Source organism: Varanus komodoensis, unplaced genomic scaffold, assembly GCF_004798865.1.
Source record: "Varanus komodoensis strain SLA01 unplaced genomic scaffold, ASM479886v1 scaffold21, whole genome shotgun sequence".
Lineage (NCBI taxonomy): Eukaryota > Metazoa > Chordata > Lepidosauria > Squamata > Varanidae > Varanus > Varanus komodoensis.
In genome coordinates, this window is record NW_025335589.1 from 15,569,285 (window position 1) to 15,591,979 (window position 22,695).

The 22,695-nt window shown below is 42.3% G+C and overlaps 1 protein-coding gene across 5 annotated transcripts in view; it reads right to left on the reverse strand.

Moving 5' to 3' along the window:
• Nucleotides 1–22,695, reverse strand: part of LOC123023816 (kynurenine/alpha-aminoadipate aminotransferase, mitochondrial-like) — a 36,797-nt gene that overhangs the window by 10,164 nt on the left and 3,938 nt on the right. For 3 of the 5 annotated variants that reach the window (XR_006414812.1, XM_044430850.1, XM_044430853.1), the window contains exons 1-7: nt 16,891–17,062; nt 11,053–11,168; nt 9,809–9,977; nt 7,945–8,077; nt 6,807–6,881; nt 4,236–4,445; nt 1,230–1,295 (exon numbers count right to left, since the gene is read on the reverse strand). Coding sequence is in view for 4 of the 5 variants with exons in the window: in XM_044430850.1 (XP_044286785.1) it covers nt 1,230–1,295; nt 4,236–4,445; nt 6,807–6,881; nt 7,945–8,077; nt 9,809–9,977; nt 11,053–11,119 (720 nt within the window). In the remaining variant the exon portion in view is untranslated. Of the gene's footprint in view, nt 1–1,229; nt 1,296–4,235; nt 4,446–6,806; nt 6,882–7,944; nt 8,078–9,808; nt 9,978–11,052; nt 11,169–16,890; nt 17,063–17,206; nt 17,270–22,695 lie in introns of those variants that run through there. The other 2 variants (XM_044430851.1, XM_044430852.1) reach the window with 2 other exon arrangements.

Sequence of the window (22,695 nt, forward strand, 5' to 3'; positions counted from 1 at the left end):
TTGTAAACCTCCAGGACTTGTGCATTGTACCCAGCCTGAAATCAGCTGCCTTCAGCCACAGTTAAGTGTCTTGTTCTTTTGCAAGGAAGTCTGCAAAGTCTGAAATGACAATGTGTTACGGCTAGCAGGGACTTAGGCATTCCTTCCACTACATGGAAGCATATGATAAAGAAGTAAATGAGCAGTACAATCTCAATTTACTCAAGCATAAATACCACCAAGTTTAAAGGGCTTTAGTCCCAAGTGCAGGTGGGCTTGCATGGATGAATATAGGGACACCAGTTCAGATAAAAAGGATCCCTATATTCAGTGATGTTGCCATACAACATAATACTATCTTTTAAGTATGAAAGAAGGAAAATGTATCTGGTTGACTTTAAAGAATGTGGCCCAATCTAATGTTCACTTCCTGGACTAAAATGTGGATTAGAAAAAAGTTACCCTTTATTTGCATCTACGCGCTTCTTTGAATGTTACACTGCAATTTTCAGCTCATGTGAAACTGACAGATATAGGGAAGGCCAAATTAATCTCTTTCCATTTCAGATTTAGATTTTTTTGAGACTAACTTTTTAGACTAGTGTAGGATAAAATAGTGGTTAGAGTGTTGCACTGGGATCTGAGATCTGTGTTCTACTCCCCTTTAGGCCACAAAACTCACTGGGTGATTTTGGGCCAGTCACTGACTCTCAGGCTAGGCTACCTCACAGCATTGTTGTGAGGATACAGTTAAGAAGAGGAGAAAGATTACATAAGATACCTTGAGTTTCTTGAAGGAAAAAAGGTGGGCTTTAATAAAGTAATACACTACTGCTGATCGTTATTTGCTGTATTTTATCAGCAGTTGTAAATTGTGGATCTTGTTAGCAGCAGCTTCTCAAGATGTAGAGTATAGATTTTGTCCTATATGGTGCCTTTAACTTGCCTTCAGTAGGATGTGAGTAATTCTCTTCACAGAAATACTTCATGAGGTTTTAATTATTGGAAATAATAACTGTGATAAGCTGTATACATATAACTACTATAAAAATGAATGTTACTCTGAGGCTTATAATGTCCCTTTGATTAGGCAGTTTGAAGAAAAGTACCATGATTGAACAAAATAAGCTACTGAGTGGGGTCAGATCACTCTGGAATGTGGTATTAAGGATGCAACTTAGTGCAGACTTTGCTACTCTTTCCAATGCAGAAAACATCTAAATAGCAGTGAATCTAACTTGAGGCCTCACCTTATTGAACTGAAGAAAGTAATATGGATCATCTTCTATGATAAGGAAATCATAGTGCCTCGCAAGCTGAAAGAAAAAAACAAAACAAACACCCATACATTCATGAGTTCATGAAAGCTTTCAATCAAATCAAGAGAGTCAGTGTGGTGTAGTGGTTAAGAGCACAGACCTGGGACTCAGGATCTCTAGCTTCTAGTCCCTGTTCAGCCATGGAGCCAAATAGGTGACTTTGGGCCAGTCTCAGGGTGGTTGTTGTGGGCATAAGATTGATTGCAAAAGGAGAATGATGTAAGCTGCTTTGAGTTCTTTAAAAGAAAAAAGGTGAAATATAAATCTAAGAAATAACTAAATAAATCAGAATGACTCCAACTTCCATGCAGTCCAATTTTCCTTATCCTGCCCTCTCACATAATCAAGTTGCCTTCAGATGTTCCAGATGAATCCAAGCCTAATTTTAGTTCAGGTATGAAACACACACACACACACACACACACACACACACACACAGTGTCTTGATCCCAAGATCAGTGGACATTTGTTTGCCATAAAGCTTGAGAATAAAGGATTAAAATGCAATACAGTGATTTGAATGCAGCAGAAACAGTGAAATGTTCCTAAACAGTTTCCTCTTATCAGCAGAAAAATGAGTTCATTGAGGAGCTGATATCTTAAATGTTTTTTTAATATAAGATGGTTGAGACAAGTGTGGGAAAACTCTGCATATGATGGATTAAAACTTCCTGAATCATTGGAGTCAAAGATCATCTGGAAGGCTGCAATGTTTAAAAGGCATATGGATATACAACCACTTTTCTTGAAAATGACAGTTTCCTGGTTAATTTCAATGGAAGAACCTGATCCAAGTACCATATTTTTCGCTCTATAAGAGGCGCCTGACCATAAGATGCATCTAATTTTTAGAGGAAGAAAACAAGAAAAAAAATATTCTGAATCAAATGGGCACATAATCACAGGCACATTTCCCATCACTTCCCCATGGGCTGCACATCTGACGGACTTACTGCACACACATATTCACGCTATAAGACGCACAGACATTTCCCCTTACTTTTGAGGGGGGGAAAGAGCGTCTTATAGAGCAAAAAATATGGTAGGTAAAGGACATGTTGCTGCAAAAAGGACAAATGCTATTTTAGGCTGAATGATTTAGAGATCTCACTTCTAAATCACTTGATGTACTAGTTCCCCTTTACTCAGCACTGGTTAGGCTTCATCTGGAGTGTTGTGTCCAGTTCTGGGAACCTAAGTATTAAAAAGATGCAGAAATGCTGGATTGGGTTCAGAGAAGGGCAATGAGGGTGATTCAGGGACTGAAAGCAAAGCCCTGTGAGAAGAGAAGACTAAGGAGTGATATGATAGCACCCTACAAGTATTTGAAAGGCTGTCACAAAGAGGAAGGACAAAAGCTCTTCTCACTCATCCCCAATTGCAAGACATGGAATAATGGAAACCAGATTCTGATTAGACATCAGGAAAAATTTCCTGACTGTTGAAGCAGTACGACAATGGAAGCAATTACCCAGGGAGGTTGTGGGTTCTCCCACACTAGAGGCATTCAAGATGCAACTGGACAGACATCTGAGAGGGATGGTTTAACTTGGAGTCCTGCACTGAACAGGGGGTTGGACCCAATGGTCCTTTTGTCTCTTCCAACTCTACTATTCTATGATTCTATGTATGCATTTTCTACAGAATGTAGTCTAAATTCAAATTTACAAATGTTCATTGTTCTGACCATGAGGGCTTGATCTAGCCAATACACCCTGCTTTAGGTTTGAGTATACTTAAGATGATACAAAGATGAGGTGAAGAGTGTGATTCTCTAAGCAAAAGCACTTTCTTATATACAGAATTATTTGGGAAGACAGCTTCCATGCCATTACCTCTGGTGCCCTTCTTAACAAGCTGAAGGTCATGAGGCCTTGGCAGCCTTTCAAGAACCTATTTTGCCTGGGAAAGTTCACTACATTAACTGACAAACCTTGATAACCTCCTCACCCCCTGTTCTGGCCCAAACAATTCATGCACTCCTGGGTTTGGAAGTCTGCTGGATCAGACTGCTCTGTACCATATTCAGATTGTCTGTGTTTAATTAAGTAATGCTTTAATCACAGGTTTTAAAACTGTATCTGTTAATTGAAGAAATAATTAACCATATACTGAAGAGTTCCCTGTGCTAAAAATTATGTTCAATCTGAGTAGAAGGGGAAAAAAAGACAGGAATATTGAATTTTTCAGATCTCAGCCATGCTAACTGCAGGCATCTGTTTATTTAGCAGATGTCTATCCTGTCTTACAATAAGCTTTCTGGTTAACAAGAAAAATCTTTAGAATATAACAATTAAACTATATTAGAATAAAAAGTGTGTCAGCAATATGAGACAAAGCTGAAATGAGTTGTTGAGTAAAGGTGTGGAACTACCACCAAAATGGCCCTGGTACTTGATTGACCTTCATGGCAGGCCAGAGGGCAGGTCCTTTGAAGTCCATCTTCGGGTCTAGGTGGGCTTTTATGACCATAAACAGTCATACACATCAGCACATCATAGACTATTCAAAGTTTTGAACAGATACTGTAAATATACTAGATGCACTATTTAATCCTGCTAATGCTAATTCTAAAGTGTTTAAAATCATGGCTGGATAATACTGACAGGATGGTAGAATCCATCGATGTTTTGGTAGCACTATCCACTTCACCCTTCTCAGAAATCATGCTGACCAAGCCTGAATGGGAGAGGTCATCCCCTATTTCACTTTGAGACCTGCTTTCAACACGGGTGGAGCTTATGATCAGGGCTATGTATTCTTGTGTAGAGAATGAGCCAAGATACATTGGATCCTCCTCCTAAGAGGCCTTGTAAGATGCAAGTCCCTTCTCCATCCTTTCACGGTAGGTGCTTTGGTAGTGCATGCGCTAATTCATCTTTAAATCTTCTTTAAATAATTACAGAGTATATTACCCAAGCTGTGACTCTGACATACCTGATAGATCTCTTTCTTGCGGTCTGCTGTCAATGAGGCTCCTGTAGGATTCCCACCATTAGGAATGGTATAAAGAAATTTGGGGACATGACTGTTGAGGTTTTTTGCAGCTTCCGGAGTCCACCTGGAGAGAATGTCCTTCAGGGCTTTTGGAATAATTCCATGTTGGTCACTAGGGACATTAATGATGTTACAGCCCAATGGTCTCAGCTGTTTCAATAAAAATAATAACACAAGGCAACAAGAGAGAACATTTGGTTAAAACAAATAGTTATGCATGTTGTAAATTGCCATATTCCTGTGGTGTCAGTAGCCCCCTAAATGGTGAGGAGCCATCTCTCCAGCCCTCCTGTAGACATCCTTGTATGTATCAAGACTGCTGTGGGAGAGAGTGCAAAGACCCCCTTAGCTCACTTCCTCATAGACCCTCATACAGAGCACAATTTTGCTGCTGCTGCTGCTGCTGCTGCTAGCAGCAAAGACAGCACAATCTGTGGAGAAGGGTGGAGAGGAGGGTAGCATTTGTGGACCTGTGTGTGCATGTGTATGTGCGTGCAGCCCCTCAACTACCAAACCAGAAACTCATGTGGGCGTCAGGGTAGAGACAGTAGTGTGCCCCTGCCCCTGCTGTAAATTAACCAACCATGTTTAATTTCACTCATGTACCCATCTTCACTGTCCATCATGCAAATAAAATTTGTCCTTATTTTTATCTTTGCTTATGTGTTAATTCTGTAAACCTCGCAGAGAGCCTTTCTGCCTAGGGGGCAGTATAGAAATGTAATGTAAGACAGTCTGTGCGATGGCTGTTGTCAAGTCATGAATTGCACATGCTGCAAACGTCATCACATATCATTGTCTTTATTGTTTAGCTCTTTGCAGCCACTACACCTGCACAACTCAACCCAAAACAACAGCCACCACATAGTAAGAGCAGGTAACTGCTCTGAGAGCAAGGCATGGAGCAACAGAACTAAAATTTCTGTGGGCACAAAAAATAGGAAGGTGTGGGCAATTAAAGAAGAGTGCGCACAAAATAAAGAGTGTGCAATTCCTCTCTCTGCACTAAGCAGCTCTTCATTTATTAGGCTTTAAATGAAATGTGGCTGCATTCAGGTTTTATATTGCCCCCCTGGAATGGACGATGAAAAAACTCTGCCAATAATACGCTAAGTCAAGTAATAAATCACCAAGACACCCGCCATGATTTGTAGAAGCAGGAAATGCTGAACTATTATATGTAATATTGACAGGTCTAAGATTTATTCCAGCATTTATTCCAGCATATCCGTGAATTTATGCATTAGTGTATTTCATCTGAATGCATGAGGTGCATGTGAAACACCGCAGGGACACAAAGCTGGCTTTTGCATGTGCGGGCTGCCTCTTTAGTGTCTGCACAAGTGTGGAATTCTCAGGCATGGCACTCAGCATGCCTTTGGAAGCCAAGTCAGTGCTTTAAAAAAATAATGAGGGGCATGCTCCCCCTCCAATTTTCAGTGGGGTTCCAGCAAATACGAGGGAAGGATTGCCCCTTTGTTCTCCAACTATGATGCAATGGGAACATCCCTCCCGAAGCTAGTGGGAAGGAGGTGGGGTAGCTATCTGATGGGACCACAGGGTGGAGGAAGAATGCAAGCACTCCTCCCTTTATGTGGTGATCTCAAAGAAAATTACTCCCCCACTTCACGCATTAACAATTTGTTTAAAGACCCGCCAACCATTCCGTCTACTTTGGTCCACAGTGTGAGGAAGGCTGTCCCTGGAGTCAGGCCAGACCCCTCCCTGTGGCCATGGGGTCTGGGCAATAGTGTGGACATGACTGCAGAATTGACTGCAGGCCCTGCTCAAGCACAGTTCAGCTCACCAGGAGCCTAATCAAATATTGTTTATTGGTGAGGAACTATGTGCCTTCCAGATGGTTTGGACTACAGTTCCCAACAGTGCTGAGCATTGCCCATGCTGCCTAGTGCAGATGGGAGTGAAAGTCCGAAACATCTGTAGAGTATCAGGTGGGGGAGGGTGGAAGAAACAGTAAAGGCATGTTTTGGGCATGCAAATCAGGCCACAGTTCCACTTTAAAGATTCCTTCCTGAGTGTTCCCCCTCCTTATGAAACACGGCAGCACAAACATCATTCTGATCACAGGTGTAACCTTTTGGATATTCAGCAATGCAAAAAAGAATACTTGGGGACCCTGAATGGTGAGTCCCATGCATTTCTAAGGAGCAGTCCCTGTGGGAAAGTTTCGTAGAGTTGTAGAACTTATACCGCTCTCACAACTGCGTATCTCAAAGAAAAACTATGCTGATCCTGCCCTTCTAGTCCTTGGCTAAATCGGGGACTATGAAAAATATGCACATTTAGAAGAAAACTTTACGAAGCCTAAATTAGCATTTTGAAGAACATTCTTTAGCTGCCTTGAACTACCCAGAGCTCAAGGAAGGATAAAAAATCCTTCAGCTCACTGCAGCATTCATACTACAACACAGGAGTTTAAAAGTGCAGAAAAGATCCCCACCAGCATCCTTCAAGGTCACAGTCTTCCTTCTATTGCCGCAGAATACTCACAGCTGCTAATGTCCCAGGATAGGAGGGTGCATCCAAAAGAATATTGTCTCCAGGATTAATAAGCATTTCAAACACCTGCAAATAAAACAAATATTTTAAAAGATTGGCTGCAAGACACTAGTCCCTGAAGACCCGGTTCACACAAATAAACAGATTTGTCTTAGAGAGCATTTCTTTTCATCTTCAGCATGAGTGTTACCAAAGCCTGGATAGAGGCAGCTTGAACTAGAGAGAATGAAGCTATTCTAACTAACTGGCTAGAAAGGGTTGGGGCCACACAGCTCATGGACTGCCTATGCCCTCTCCCTCCATGACAGCCAGTGCAGTTTGCAATGGTGGCAAAAGGACTGTCCATTTGCTCCTGAAAAAGAGTGGCAAACCACTACAGAATGCTACAGTGGCCAAGTTCATTTACTTTTGTCTTGTCGACATGGCTTCATTTTGATGGGGTAGGCAGAATGTGTCCAACTGACAAGTGTGAACATATGCTCAAAGACTTGTAAGGACTATTCAGTCCATGCCAAGCCAAGTCAGTTCATGGGTTTTTATATATAAAAGTGAACAGTTTGCCTTCGGCATGGGAGAAGTGTCACAATAGACAATTCTATTAGTAATGGAATTCAGGTTTGGGCTTATGCAACTGGGCTGACAGGAACAGGTTTTCCTGTCCCCTCCACCTAAAGGCAGCTCCCCAAGCTCTGCACCCAATGCTACACAGAGGTCTGGGGCCCCTGATGACTGAGGGATCCCCCAAGTGAGTCTATGTATGATATTAGGGGTGGGACTTGAAGAGCTGCTGTGAAGAAGATGTCTGCTTCCATCAGCCCAGTTGCATATGCCTAAATCTGGATCCAGCCCAACATCTCAGAGGCAACATGGAACTGAAGGGAGACTGAGTTTATCCTGCAGAAGAAAACAAATGATCAATACTGCTTTTAAAGATATGTTTATTGGGATTGTAAGACATACTTTCTACTAGTATTACTAGTAGATTATTATCTACCATACCTCTGCAATGACTTTATCTTTGCAAAAGAAGTTAATAAAGCACCAGAATGAGGAAAAGAATCATTTATTGATACAACAGGCAAGAATTACTATATTCAGTACAGTCTTCACTATGTTAGTTTTGCCTTACTTTACACAACCCTTCTTGACTGCCAGTGGTGACACACAATTCCATTTGTCCGTCATCAGGTGCATAGTCAGCTGTTGGAGGGTTATGGAGACTCTTCTGTAAATCCTTTAACCAGGACAGCAGCTCTGGAATACTAAATGTGAATTCATCTTTTAACTGATTACATCAACAGGCTCATCAGAAATATGCATTCTCCATTATCTTTCAAGGTTCTCATCCATTAGCTTTTCCTGGATAAAACATATATACATATACATTTTGACCTCAAGGAATGGGGAAGGGGGCAAGAAGAGAAATAAATTTGCACTCAGACTGAGTGCTGCATTATTTCATATCAAAGCTCCACAGTGTATTCTGTTCTGCATAAAAGAGAGATGCCTCAAGACCAATGTATTTTCCAACCTAGATTTATTCTAGAGGGTTTTTGCTCCCTCTGACACTTAACTCAGGTGGGATATGCCAATGGTTTTGAAATCCAAATGCCAACAAGAGGAAAATACTGAGAATTATAGAAGTATATAAAAGGCACGTGTCTTTGTGTGACTAACACCTACAGGAAGAAAAGGGATGCACACATGTACTGATGTAGAGAAGAAGGTTGGCGAAGAGCTCAAAAGGAATGCAAGAGCATGAAAGTCAATTAGCCAAGCTGCCTACTCAGAGTATTTCAAAATGGTTCAAGAAAAAACCATTGTGAAGGGTATGTGAAGAGGAGGAGGAAGAAGAGAAGGAAGTAAAGGGAGAACACTGTGGAGAAGTGTAAGAAGTACATGGAAAGCATGAATGCAGAGTAGACAGTTCCCACTAAGCTGCAAGCCCCATTTGTTTAAGCTCTTTAAATCAGCCCATGGAATAGGCTATTGGCCACTTCTCATTTGCAGGAATTAGAGGTTTTAGGATTAGGACATGGTCTGGTACACCCAGTTAAATGTTTGAAGCTGTGATTTGATCTTTACAGGCCACCCTAGGGCCACCAACGGAGCAAAAGCTGGGGTGGGGGTGGGCAGGAGGGCTGCTACCTTTCCAGCTGTGGCTGTTCCATCAGACCAGGAAGGCTCCCACCTGTCTTCTTCCAGCAAGCAAACAATTGTGTATGCTGCAGTCAGCCACACTCTCATCACACTCAACCATTCTGGCCCTTGTCTGTGTCCATGCACACACAGTGAATGCTAAAAATGCTCTGGGCCTCCAACCAGAAAGGTCGCAGTATGACCAGAGGGGGTGCTGCCAGTGTGAGCGGGTGAGGCATGTGTGGAAATTCACACAATTCATCTGGTACAGGGAGAGGTAAGGAGGCAGTTTGAGGGGCAGGTATAAAGCACGTGCAGGACAGACATCAATCACCTAGTGTGCAGTTCCTCCTACAGATTAAGCATCTCCAGCAATTGCTCCAACAGCATCGTTATAATCCAGCCTTGGAGCAGCTTAGAAATGCATGTTTTCCTTTGGTGATTCTTATGGAAGTTCTGCAATCCTTCCCACATTCTCTGGGGGTCTTATGCATCCTAAGTATCCTTAGGCATGATAATAAATCTAGCTACTGTACGTGCAAATTCCGCGTTCAGCCTGATCCTCATGAGGCACTGATTCACCTGCTGGTGTGTAGTGGCATCATATGCCAGGTCCATGCCTGTAGCCACTTCTCTTTGCCATCCCCAAGGCCAAATAGCCACGGCTTCCCTTAGCACTAATATAAATGATGGGCACATTTTTTTCACCAGCAATGGAAAATCATATTGTTGGCACTGTGTACACTGCACAAATGGATACAAGAGATCCTGCCTCCCTTCCCCACCTTCCTTTGCCATGCTCTTTTTAATAAGTTTGCTACTTCAAAAACAGATATCAGGTGCCTGGAAAGTACCCTGCGGAAGCAGAATACTGGAGAGCTCGCTTCATCAAGTCTTCCCCAATTTCAACTGTGGTTCCATCTCCAATGGTAATGCTGGCAGTTTTGAAAGGAAAGGTATTGGGATTGGGTGCTCCTCCCGCCAGAGAGATTAATGATGGTGGAGACCTCTGCATCAATTCAGCTGAAGTAGAAAAAAACGAACAAACAAATAGAAAGAAAAATAGGAACTAAGATCACATAATCAGAAGATTTAAGGCATAATGCTTTCTTTTAATGAGCCTCTTTATTCACTTGTTTATGTACTTACTCCCCTCTGGGCTGTCAAAGCAGGCAGCAACATGAAAACAAAATGCAATATAACATAGGTCCACCCCATGTATAACAGTAACAACCAACATCTAAATTGCAATCTAAAATACTATAAGCTCTAGCAGGCGGCTAGACACAGAATGTAGGACCACTTATATACAGACTGTGCATGAGCCATGGTTCCTCCCTTGAAAAAATAAAACATTTTGGGGAAAAAGCAATTTCTCACACTTTTACTGGAGTTGTGGGCTGAGAACCTGGTGCTTGATATTGTATGTCTGCAGAGCAGCCCAACTCAGCCTTGCTGGGTTACACCCATTGCTCCTATGCTATGGGGAGCCTCAGAAGATGGACAATGAATGTTTGCGAGGAGCTGCTACGTAGCTGAAGGGAAGAACTTCTGGCCTCTGCCACTTGCCAAGAAACTGTAATGTTGCCTCTCCTGTCTCCCAGGAACAACTTGGTAGCATGGGGGAGACCAGTAGAGCCCTTTCCATTGCCCAGAGATGGAGTGGTGGCTCCAGTGTTTGCTTTCTCTTCCTTCCACATTCCTTTTGTATCACATTTACTGAATCGTGAGTTTCTAGGCAGCGGCTGTCTATCTTTCAATATCTGTAAAGCACTTAGAAAATAAGTGTGCATTAATACTTACCACTGCTATTTAATTACTATTTTTATGCTGACTTATCTTGATAGCTCAAGGAGTTATTTAAGGCAGACAGACCCACATTTTGGCCCTTTTGTTATCATTCTTCGCATGTGGTATCAAATGACACATGGCCAAATGGTAACAGAGACTGATTTTGCATAGATAGTGGGGTCCTTTTCTCAACTAGGACAGCCTCTCTTTCTGTGTCTGTGTGCTCCCTCATAAAAGCCCTCTCTACCACAAATCAGTACTAACCTTGAGGAAAATACGTGGTTTGAGTAATGAAGTACACACTTACTGAGGACTCTTATTGGAGAAGCTTTTCTTGCCGCACTTACTGCAGTAATAAACCGTGAATAATTCATGCCTAATGGGCCAAGTACCAACGCAGCCTCTATATAAAGTGGACACGGGCTTAAATAAAAAGAAATAAACATGAAACATAATTTTTCAATATGATCTAACATATCATTATAAATGCCCCCCCAAAAGCACTTCCAAAACCATAACTTCTCCATAGAGAATGCCCCATTCCTGTTCATTTATTCATTTTTCAGTTATTCAAAATTCCTAGATATTCCATGTGACTGTGCATCCCGTATTGGCCAGAGAAAAGATAACATTTAGAAAATAAGATCCAAAACCAAACATTTCTTGGATGATACAGTTTGAAAGCTGGTAGATACATTTATTACCATTATTGTTTAAGATGGAATCACAGGGTTACTGATACTTCTAGACAGATCACTCTAAGTCAGGGGTCCTCAAACTTTTCCATCAGGGGGCCAGTTGAAAGCTTCTGGTGCTGGGCGCGGGCTGGAAAGGTGGCGCCGATGGTGCGGGGACGGGCACGTGTCGCGAGGCAGGCACGTGAGGCAGCGGCTTGCTCGCTTGGAGATGGTTTTCTCCGAGTGAGCAAACTGCTGCCTCCCCGCGTGCGGGGTGAGGTGGGCGGCAGCGGGTGCACGCACGTGGCGGGTCCAAATGGGCATGGCGGGTCCAGATGGACATGGCAGGCCGGCCCCAGCCCCCAGGCCGTAGTTTGAGGACCCATGCTCTAAAAGATAAAAAAGGCACCTCCTATGAATAGATTTGTTGTAAAAGTGCTTAGCTTGGAGAGGTAATTGTCCTTAATAGCAATAGCAGCATCTGAAACTGACAAAAGCACACTTGGAAAAATGAATAATTATGAAGGGAAAGGAAACGGGTGGTTTCTACAGGCGCTCTAGAGGATATTTGAAAAAAGCATGAATTCTGCCTCCCATCCCCTCTTGCCAATTTGTGTTTCTAAACCTCAAACTTGCTCGAGAAATTGGAACACGTCTACGTTGCTTCCACGAGGGCTGCTGCTCCGTGCGCCGGCAGTGTCCCTGGCTGCATGCAGTGTGCAACACACCCAGGGAAGCAAAGGCTAGGCTGGCACTGGGCAGATCAGTCAGTCATCCCAGTGCTAGCCAAGCTCCTGCTGCCCATTTCGTTGCTATGACCTCCAACCCGAATTGAGAGATAACACTGGAGGATTCTCCCCTGTCCAGTTCCCCTCCCAGCTGAAAGGGCAAGTAGCTTACTGGGGGACTCTCCACTGCTATCTCAGAATAGGGTTGCAAGTTGGAGGGTCGGGGATCTAAATGGATCAACCGAAGTGAACCTAATAATGCACTCATAATACATTCTTGGTCACCCATGTATAAATCTGGCTTAGAAATGATTATGCTGGGTTACAGTCTTAGTACTCAGCTGCCTTAAAAACCTATTAGATGAAAGCACTGTTAGATCAAATGGGCAAACGTGAATAACTTTGTAGGCAAGGAAAAGGTTGATTTCGCTAATCTCAGGCACTCTAAAGAACCATGTGCTGTTTCTTCTTCTCTCATGCTTCTTTAGATAAGGCAGCCCTGCACAGCTCTGGTGCATGCAAACCTCTGTCTTCACTCCTCTTTCAAACCGCTCTAAAATGGTAGACCTTCATCTGCTCCACTGCTGGAGAATAAACAGGTTTATAAAATACAGGGAACATGGATTCAGATGTAACCTAAACCCACTGAAACAAATGGCAATTCAATTAGCCTTGACTAACTTGCTTGAAGGGGTCTATTCTAATTTAATATTAAGTCTGAATCTAACCTAAGGTTCCCCTCAGATTGTGGGATGAATAAGACCATCACCTCATTCATCACTTTATAACAGGTGCACAAACTTTCTGGCTCTGAGAGTCACACTCAGTGTCCGCAGGGTGTGTGGGCAGCCACGCTGACTGATGGGTGGGAGGGATTCAGATGTGTGAATGCAGCACTTTCTTGCGGTTTGCATCTGGCCTGTAGGCCACAGGTTGTGTTCTCTCTATTACACTGAATAGTACTACAGTTACGTTCTTTTTCCCTGATGTGCTCCCTATGAGCCTGATAGGGTCTGCAAACAGTACCACTAGTCAGCCTGTCTAAAGCTGATGCACAGAACCTCAGATCTCAGTGCACAGAAAACTGGCGTTTTCTTTCAACTGGCTCTGCAATACAGTGGTTGTCTGATGGCTTTTGTCTTGTGGCCAAATCAGTTTGCAGCCTGTGACTGATGCTTTGTGCCCATTCACTTCATCCCACACTGAAAATGGACCCAGCTATAATAAAATGAAAGTTTTGCCACACAGTCAAGTCGGAATCTGTTGCGCATCCAGAGTTGTTTTGAGGCCACATGATTCAGTCCTTAATTAAGCCGTATTCAGCACCCTCCAGTATTTAAGAAAATCAAACTTGGGGGTGGGGGGATATAATCAATGTATTTAGAAGTTAGTGAGATATTGATAACACTGAAATGTTTTCCATTTTTTTGTTCCATGTTTTTGGAAGCAATTGTGGTATTATAACCTTGCCTCTGAACTAACTGAGAGGTGTAACAAATCTGTAATACTTTTCAGTACTTTTAAGTGGAACCCACCTGTGGCTTTTTTTAGCTGTATTATAATATTCCACCTAATGCAAGCACCCATAAGGTGTCACAATATGTCAAACTCCATAATAATGTAATTCTTGCCACTAGAAAGAACAATTGAAAATTGTCTTTCAAAAGGTTTCAAACTGATTTTTCCATTTCCTGGTTTCTTTTGCCTTCAAAAAAACCACTTCAGTTTGTGAAAACATTTTACCTAATATTTGCAGTCTGCATTTGGAAAATAAACTATAGTCCATTTATTTAATATGTAAAGGTAACGCTGTATGCATATGTTGTATGAAAAGAATAACAAGGTGGAAAAGGAATTGGACAATGTGTGGAATACTTCTATATAATAAGATGAAAAAGCTCAGTGACATTATAGCACAGATTGACAAATTATGGAACTAAATCTTTACTGTCTCTCCCTCTCCTATCTCCTTGCAGGATATCTTTCTTTATATGTAAAATTATTCCATGTGTTTATGTGAAAAAATGACAATCTTCTTTTTATTATTCAACACAGGATTTTAGTGTTATTTTTTATTAAGAGTCTCTGAATAGCAAATATTCCTTTGCCACAATTTCGGCAATTACCACTGCAAAAATAACCTGAGTCCAAATACATCTGCCAAGTATGGACTTCTAAATTCTCTCTCAGGAAAGGGAAATAGGGCAGTAGCTTACTGTCACCATATAGAAAGATCATATAAGCTATAATTACAGGGCTTCTGTTCTATTCCAGTTGGCGTGTGAGGTGCATGCATGTGTGCTTTTCTACATGTGTGTTTCCTACATGTGTGAGGCTGCTGATTGCTGTTACCAACTTTTGGTATGATTTGCCATACTGAGATATGAGCTCTAGCACAAACAGTTCTTCCTTTCCTGCTGTAAAACCTCTGGGTGGAGCTGGCCTTGCATTACAAAATAGTTTCATGAAGAAGTCCCTAAAAGCAGAAATTATCTGGTACAATTGTGACATAGAAATATCTTCATGGCCACCTTACGGCACTTGCTTAGCTCCTGTTCCCTTCTGTACCTTAAATTCATGGATGACATCTTTTTTATTTGAATTACTTTTAAAAATGGATTCATGGACAGGATGCCCTGAAAAAGTTCCAAAAGGATTTCAGTAACTTTCACCCCAAGATTAGCTTGTGCCTTGACCAGTCCCTGCAACAAGTTTGCCTTCTCAAAACAACTGTATCCCATCTTATCCTGGAAATCTACTGCTTGCAACACATAGTTAAATGTTTTCATTTTCTGCTTAAAGCACACCACAAAGTCCATTGTAAATGAACAAGCTCTATATTACAGCCAGTTCTATTCAGATTCATTGGACAACTTAATGATCCAAATCAGGCATTCCTCAAGACTACCCACCCTATGAACTGAGAGAACCAATTTACCAGGCCACATTTTTCCTGGGTATCAATCTATGACAGACAGATGCATACAGGAAAACAACAGAATGCCACCTGTTGTCACCTACAGCTCCCAAATGAATTCACTCAAATGTATCATCAGTGATCTATAGTCTATCCTGGACGAGGACACTTCTCTCCCACAGGCAATGGGTGAAAGGCCTTTACTGGAATATTGACAGTCCTTCAACCTAAAACAGTTACTTGCCCGCAACAAAAAGGATACAAACACAGGCATAAGATCTGATGCCAAACTCAGATTCCAGTTCTGTTCCTATTTCTTACCCTGGAAACCCTATCACAGGCCTAATCATTTTACCCATAATGTTAAGCATTCATTAATTTCCTCATCTTTGAGCACAATACATGCCATCTTCTACCAGCTAAAGTCTTCGTTCTGCATAGGATAATAGGTCAGTTGCTCCAGAAAATAATAAATGGACCTAAATTTGACACTTCAAACAATAATATTAAAAAACCATTGGCAGAAGCACCCCAACTGCCAGTGGCTCTCCTGGCTTTCTAGGTAAGGCCCTTTCATGCCAGTTGCTATCTGACCCTTCCAAGCTGGAGGTGCTATGGATTAAACAGGAGACCTATTGTATGTAAGGGATATGCTCTACCAGTAAGCTTCACACTCCACCCCTCCCCCCATATGGGCAGAGACCCCTAAAACAGCCCTCTTTAACCTGTTCTCCAAGATGTTTGTGCACTCAGAATTGGCTATGGTTGCTGGGGTTGATGGAAGCTGAAGTCCAAAATATCTGGAGGTCATTGGGTTGCACTAAAAAGTGAAAGAAGGCTGCTGAGCCAGGTCTGCTCCATATGCATCCCAGTTCTAGTTATCACAATTAATTAGTTCTAGTGGGCAAATCTCTCATCAGATTTCCAGCTATTACTTTCCTATTCTTTTATTAATTCCTTCTTTCAGTAATACCTTTGATAGCAACAAAGCAACTCAGATTGTGAACAGTTTGAGATAGAATCAGGGTTCCAGGGGAAAATTTCCTTATAAATAGCATCCTAAATTCACTGGGTTGGGCTGCAATCCGATACACACTTACCTGGGAGTAAATCTCCTTGAAACCAATGGGTATATGCTGAGCAGCTTGACCAACTTTGGGGCTCAGGCACACCCAAGGAAAAAAGGGCACAAATGTGCATCTCTTAATTTAGTTCTAAAGCTTGTGTACATGTTTATAAAAGAGGCTGTCATCCAAGGGCACCCTTTTAAGAAAAGGGATGCTTGGGGAGGGTGCACAATTTCAGACCATCCTCAGGCAGAAAGATTCAAAAGGGGAGGGCAGCAAGCTGTCCATGCTGGCTGATCCAGGATGATCAGATACAACACGTTATCAGGGCTGCTGGGCCTTATTTCAAGATAAGGTGCAGCCCTTGGACAATAGGGTGGCAGATAGCTTCCCAGACATATGGGGCTGCAGCCCTAAGGGTCTGTCTCCCAACACTGTCTTTGCTGCATAGACAGATATAGGGTTACACTGTTCATTTATGATCTTTTAAGAAAGCTTTTGTGGAACTAGACTTCTCTCCAAAGCAGATCTCCATAACTTTTTCACTTTTTTGGTGCCCATTCGTGTATTCTTCCAATGCTTCCATTTCCCCGCTCCCCGACCAACCCAGAAGTAGAGATTCACTCCAGAAACTGCCAGGAAGTATTGTTATTCATTTTTAATGCGGAAACACAGAAACAGCGCGAGACAGAAGAGGCCTTTCGGGCCATCTAGTCTGATCGCGGCTCCAGCCGGCTCCGCTCACGACATGCCTACCATGTGCATGTGCAGTCCTGCGCACAGCAGTCTTCCCCCGAGGGGCAAAGAGCAGCTTGGGAGGCGAGAGATTTGCGCTGGAAAGAGCCGTGGACCGACAACGGCGCCCCCACTCGCTGGCGAGCGAGGCTCTTGATCGCCTGCTCGCCGGAGCTGCAGAAGCCTGGTCCGAGAAGCGCGGCCGAGCGCGACAGCAGCGCACGCCTCTCGGCGCGGGAGAAGCGGGAGCCCGCAAAGCGCAGCGGCCGAGCCTGGCCGATCTCCTTCGCTCGGGCAGCAAGAGCGCCCGCCCCACTTCCGCCGGAGCTGCACTAACCTTCCGAGTCAGCCGCGGCCGCCGCCAGCCGAGCTTGCACCGCGTCAGGCGGGCGAAGTGGCTGCCGCTGCGCCGTCGCGGTTGCCCCGCTTACCAAGATCCTCCCCTCCGCCGAGGCCTGCCCGGCCAGAACCGCTGTGGACGGGCAGAGACCTTTGCCTGCCTGCCCGCCGCCCGCCTGCCCGCCCCCCCTTGGCGCGGGTGCGCTGCGGTCTCAGATCCTTGGCTGGCACGATAACGGGGCTTCCGCGGAAGCGAGTCCCTGTTGCGTACCTAGGCAGGAAGGCCCGGCTTCTTGGTTTCTTTTCTTCATTGAAAAGAGTGCCCCCTTTCAGTTAGAAGGGCGCTTCAGTGTTACAACTACCCCAGTTAAACGCAAACACGTACAGTGCTCTGTTATTAACGATGGGTTGTGGGGCCAGGTTTTTATTTGAGATAGGATTCCTCAGGGCTGGATCGTGTGACGTTACAAATAAAGGTTCACTGGCCATGTGCAAAGTGCCGCTGTTCTGTCAATGGTCTCACATTCCGTTAAACATTAAGCCTGTAAGAACAGATGTGACTTCTCCCAGTAAACACACTATCAAATGCCTTCTCTAGTTGGATTCTGTCTCAGTTGCTGGACAGTGCAATCCAGGCTAGGTCTATTCAGAAACAAGTCTAGTGGGACTTAATTTTTGGTAAAGGGAAACATAGGATTGCAGCCTTAGGATGCTTCCAGAGCGGCCCCTAGTGCTACCTATCAAAAGGTACTGTGCAGTTGTTGCTGGCAGGAAAAGGGAAAAAGTAGTGGGAAAACAGGACTACAGAAAACAAAATGAGGATGTCTGTACTGCTCCGGTTCCATCAGTGAGGCAGGGTAATTGCATCATCATGGCCTTGTCTAGAAGCAGATTGAATGGGTGTTTACTTAGGACCAAAGCCACACTGAATTCAAATACTCTTAATTAAGACTAAATCTGGATCCAACCTGTTAAATACATTTGGCCATGCATACTTTTACAATAAATACCTGGATCCTTTCAAATTCTTATTCTGTTCATCTACAAGCCTGAAACTTACATTAAGAATAATATACATTTAGACTCATTTTTTAAAACCACTGCTTGTGTGAATGAATGGAGCATTAATACTAAAAACATGTATATTTACTGATCACTGTTCACCTGAATTAGGAATTGTCACTTCTGTTTTTGTTCTGAAGTGATGTTGCAAAGAAAAAAAATGCATTTTTAAAGATATTGTGTGCCAAGATTTTTCCTGAGGCAATTCTTTTAGGATTTAATTTCAGTAGTGAGCCAGCTCTCAAATCCTCGATATGAACAGGTTTCATTTCTGTTCATTTGAAGGCATATAGTGTATGACCTAGTGGAACTGGTTGGTTGAGGTTAGTGGTTTAAGGTGCTAAACTGTTGCAATTCTAGGGAAAACGTACGCTGTATTTCTGCAGCCTTTTGCCTAAAAGGATGTTAAATTATCTTACTTCTGAATAGGGCATGTGTGGGCTATAATTAGTCCTGTATGGCCACTAGATGTCGCCTATACACTTTATTTTGGAACGGTGAACAATAAATAAATAAATAAAAATGGCAATTCCAAGCAGAATTCTGTCAGCTTATTCCATTTGATAGTAATTGCTTCACTGCAGGCAGTTTGTGAAACTGGAAGAAATGAGTCCCGCCTGAGCTATTACCAACCCGAATTTCATTGGAAGGGTTAAATCCAGTCAGAAGCCATTAGTGGTTAGTGAAATAACTAGATAAGAGGGTGTAGAAAGTGATATTGCTAGATTGGCATTACAAATGTGCACATATGTAAGGCTTGCTTTGACATCAGTAAGGAAATGATAAATGGTATGCTAAAACAAAGAATCTTCATATTATAAAGTAAAGTGCATTCTAGAATCACATGGTAGAGGCTGCAGCTAAGCACTTACTCCACATCCACAATGTGTGAAGCACCCTTCAGACCCTGGGTGGTGTTTTCCTTTAGTAGGACACCACCTGTTTGGTCAGCCACCTTTTGATATTCATTGTATTCTTTTTAGCAGTTCAGCTGTGCTGCATAGCACAAAAAAGCTACCTGTGAAAAGCTATTTTCACCTTTAGAGATGGGTACCAAGAGGAATAGACAGTCTACAGCTTGAAGATTTAATTGTTTTAGAGCTTTAAAAATTATGTGCACCTCAAATGTCCACAGATCCATCAATCATAATCAAATTGCAATATTCAAATTATTTTTCTGCATTCCTAAAGGAGTAATCTGTATTCGGTATGCCTAAAACAATAATCTATTTTGTGCTTCTTCCTGAAAGTTATAACAAATTGGTATTTTATCTTTAAAGTAATAATTTTGAATTTGTTATTTATGGTGAGCATATTTATTTTTCTATGAAAAGCCAAAATACCAGTACATTTGAATATTTTCATATACCTGAAATGCAGTATTTTTGAAGCACCCCGAAGGCAGTGACTAAACTAAGAAGCCCATTTTCTTGCTCTTTCCCAGAAACATTATTCTGGCATCTGCAATGACTAACATTTATGAATTTTCTTGATGATATCTATTGCATGTTTCCAAAAGGTATACATATTTGGAGATTTCCACCATGTATGTATAGAAGCTCTCTTTATTTCATATGCTTTACAGGATTGATGCATTTTTAAAAAAAAATCTCTAGGAGGCAAGATGCTATCGACTTCTATCATAGCAATGTGCTTAATTTAGTTTTAAAGTTTGTCTGTTTAGAAGTATATATCAACACTGAATCAGAACGAAGTCACTAAAGTATAACTCTGACTATTATTAAATCTACTGCAGCTTAATACTGTCTCCAGACCTAAATACCAGACTAAGTGGGACTAGATTGGCATTACAGCTAAGTGTGCATAGAATCACTTTGCAACCATGGAAACTGAAGTAGCACAAGTAGGAAGGAATTTTAGTTATTTTGGAATATCAAACTTTTTGAATTTGAAAGGGAAGGAAATTTCATAATTTGGAAGTAATCTGACATAGTTTTTAACATAAACGATCTTTTCCTCTGCAGGTGAATATTCATTTATGCAATATTTCACATGCAGTCAAAGTATTGAAGTCAAGATTTTTTTTTAACATTTGCCATAGAGAAAGTGCTTGTGAACTACATAGTTGGAGTACCATTTGCTGTTATGCATACGAGGACAGGTGAAGGCACTTCCAAAATCTAGCATCTGGCAGTCATCCTGAAAAGAGGAATGCAAATGTATGAGAATGATAGCCACCATATTATATAGTCTTTGATGTGTATGGAAACCTCTTTGGAATGCAACATTAATTAGGCATGTTAATAGTATAAATCACAGGATTTGCCAGATCTCCTTTCCCTAATGACTAAAGAAAGAAACAACAATACGGGAAGATGATCTGAACATTTTAAAAAAATGCCATACACAGTGTTTAGTTAGCATGATCCAATCTTCTTATGAAATCCAATGAGTTTATTCTGAGGAGGATAGCAAGCATGTTAATGGAAACTATACTTCATAACTGCATGGATGATGAGTTGTACTGCTCGCGAATAAAGGCTTTCCCTTTGACGTTTACTAAACTACTTTTAAAAACAAAAAACACAACTTTAATACATTGTATGCCTACTTTTTGTTCAGACATATGACATAAATGAACAGCAATAGCATTGCTTCTTGAATTTTTACAGTGTTACAGAATTTTAGGCCTGGGAGTATCTTTCCAGGTTGCATTTGTTTAAACCCTGCCAGTTAGGTTCAATTCACTGATCTCCCAGCAGCACCAACATATCAACAGTGTGATCCTATCCTTGATTTGCATCCATTGCACAGGAGGAGATAAACCCGCTCAGCTTGGCTGAACACAAAGCTATCTCAGCAGAAAATAATATGCCTGCATAGTGATGCTCTTGTGCTGAATGGAAGTTGCTGAGATTCAGTCAGTACAAGGAAAGGAACTGGTGGAGCTGGAGGCCTAGCACTGTAGGAGCATGGCTTGCATCAAAAAGATACGCTTGCTTGGCAGTGGGTTCAACCCCCATGGCAAAATAATGTTGGGTCTTCAGAGAAGGAGGTGTTAAGCTGACATACTCCAATTGGGGTCGATGGAGGACACTTTATTAATTTATTATTTAATTGATTTTTATACTGCCGAATACCTGAGTCCCTCTGACCGGTTAACACAATTTGACATTAAACGAAAGTTAAGAAGGACACACATGCACACACAATTAATTGGAAAACAAAATCATAATTGCTATTATTCAGTACAGAAGCATAGTAGTGAAGAATAAAATGGGATATAGAAAAACAAAGTTTAAAGTTTTGATTGCTAAATTCCTGGGAGAATAAAAAGGTCATCACCTGGCACCAAAGCTATTCAAAGTAGTCACCAGGCACACCTGTTTGGAGAGCTTTTTCAAAAGCCAGGGTGCCACAACCAGAAAGGCCCTCCTCCTGGTAGCCACCTACTTTACTCTTTAGAAAGGATTCCTAGAGAAGGATCCCCAAAGATGACCTTGGGTTCTAAGTAGAAACATATTGAACGAGGCAATCCTTCAGATATCCTGGCCCCAAGCAGTTTGGAGCTTTGAATGTTAGCACTAGCACCTTGAATCAGGCCTGGATTTTACCTGGCAGTCATTGTAGCTGGAAGAGGACTGGTGCAATGTGTTCTTATGAATCAGTCCCCATTAACAGTCTTTCAGATGAAGTTTCAGTTGAAGTTTCTGGACCATTTTCAGTGGCAGCCCCATGTACAGTGCATTGCAGTAATCCAAACGAGGAGTTACCAGAGCATGGATAAGTGTAGCTCTGTGCCACAGAATTCACTGGTGCCTTGAGTGATAATTCTGGGTCCAGGAGCACCCCGAACTATAAACGTTGTCCTTTAGGGAAAGTGCAACCCCATCCCAAACAGGCTGAATATCACCCAAGTGGACAGACAAACCATCCACTAACAGCACCTCTGTCTCATCTGGATTGAGTCCCAGGTAACATTATTCTCTTCCATCTCCTCCGCTACCTTTGTAGACACAGTGGGTCAAATCACATGACAACAGCAGTTCACCATGGGTTGCTTTATCCACAGGGGGGATATGGCGTCTGTGCAGCTGCCAGTTTGCATATTCAGCCTCCACTCAGGGATTGCTGTGCCATATGGACCCGGCAAGTGTGGGTAATGCAAAGGTTATTTAAGTGGCTTCATAGAACCCATGCTTGACAGGTTGGCATGACATGACACTCTCTTAACAGTTATTTAACCCTAAGATAACCCTTACTACTTGCCTGATTTGCCCAAACAAGAAACTCTGATATGGAAAATGGTGCTCACCGTTAAATAACCCATGATAGGCTGCACCATGTTATGTGAATATGGCCAGTGACTCAGGATATATGATGGAACATATTTGTTTGTTAACCTTGGGTTGTTTGGAGGGCTCAGATGTGAGTGAGTGTACTGGCCCCTGACCACTCTTCCAA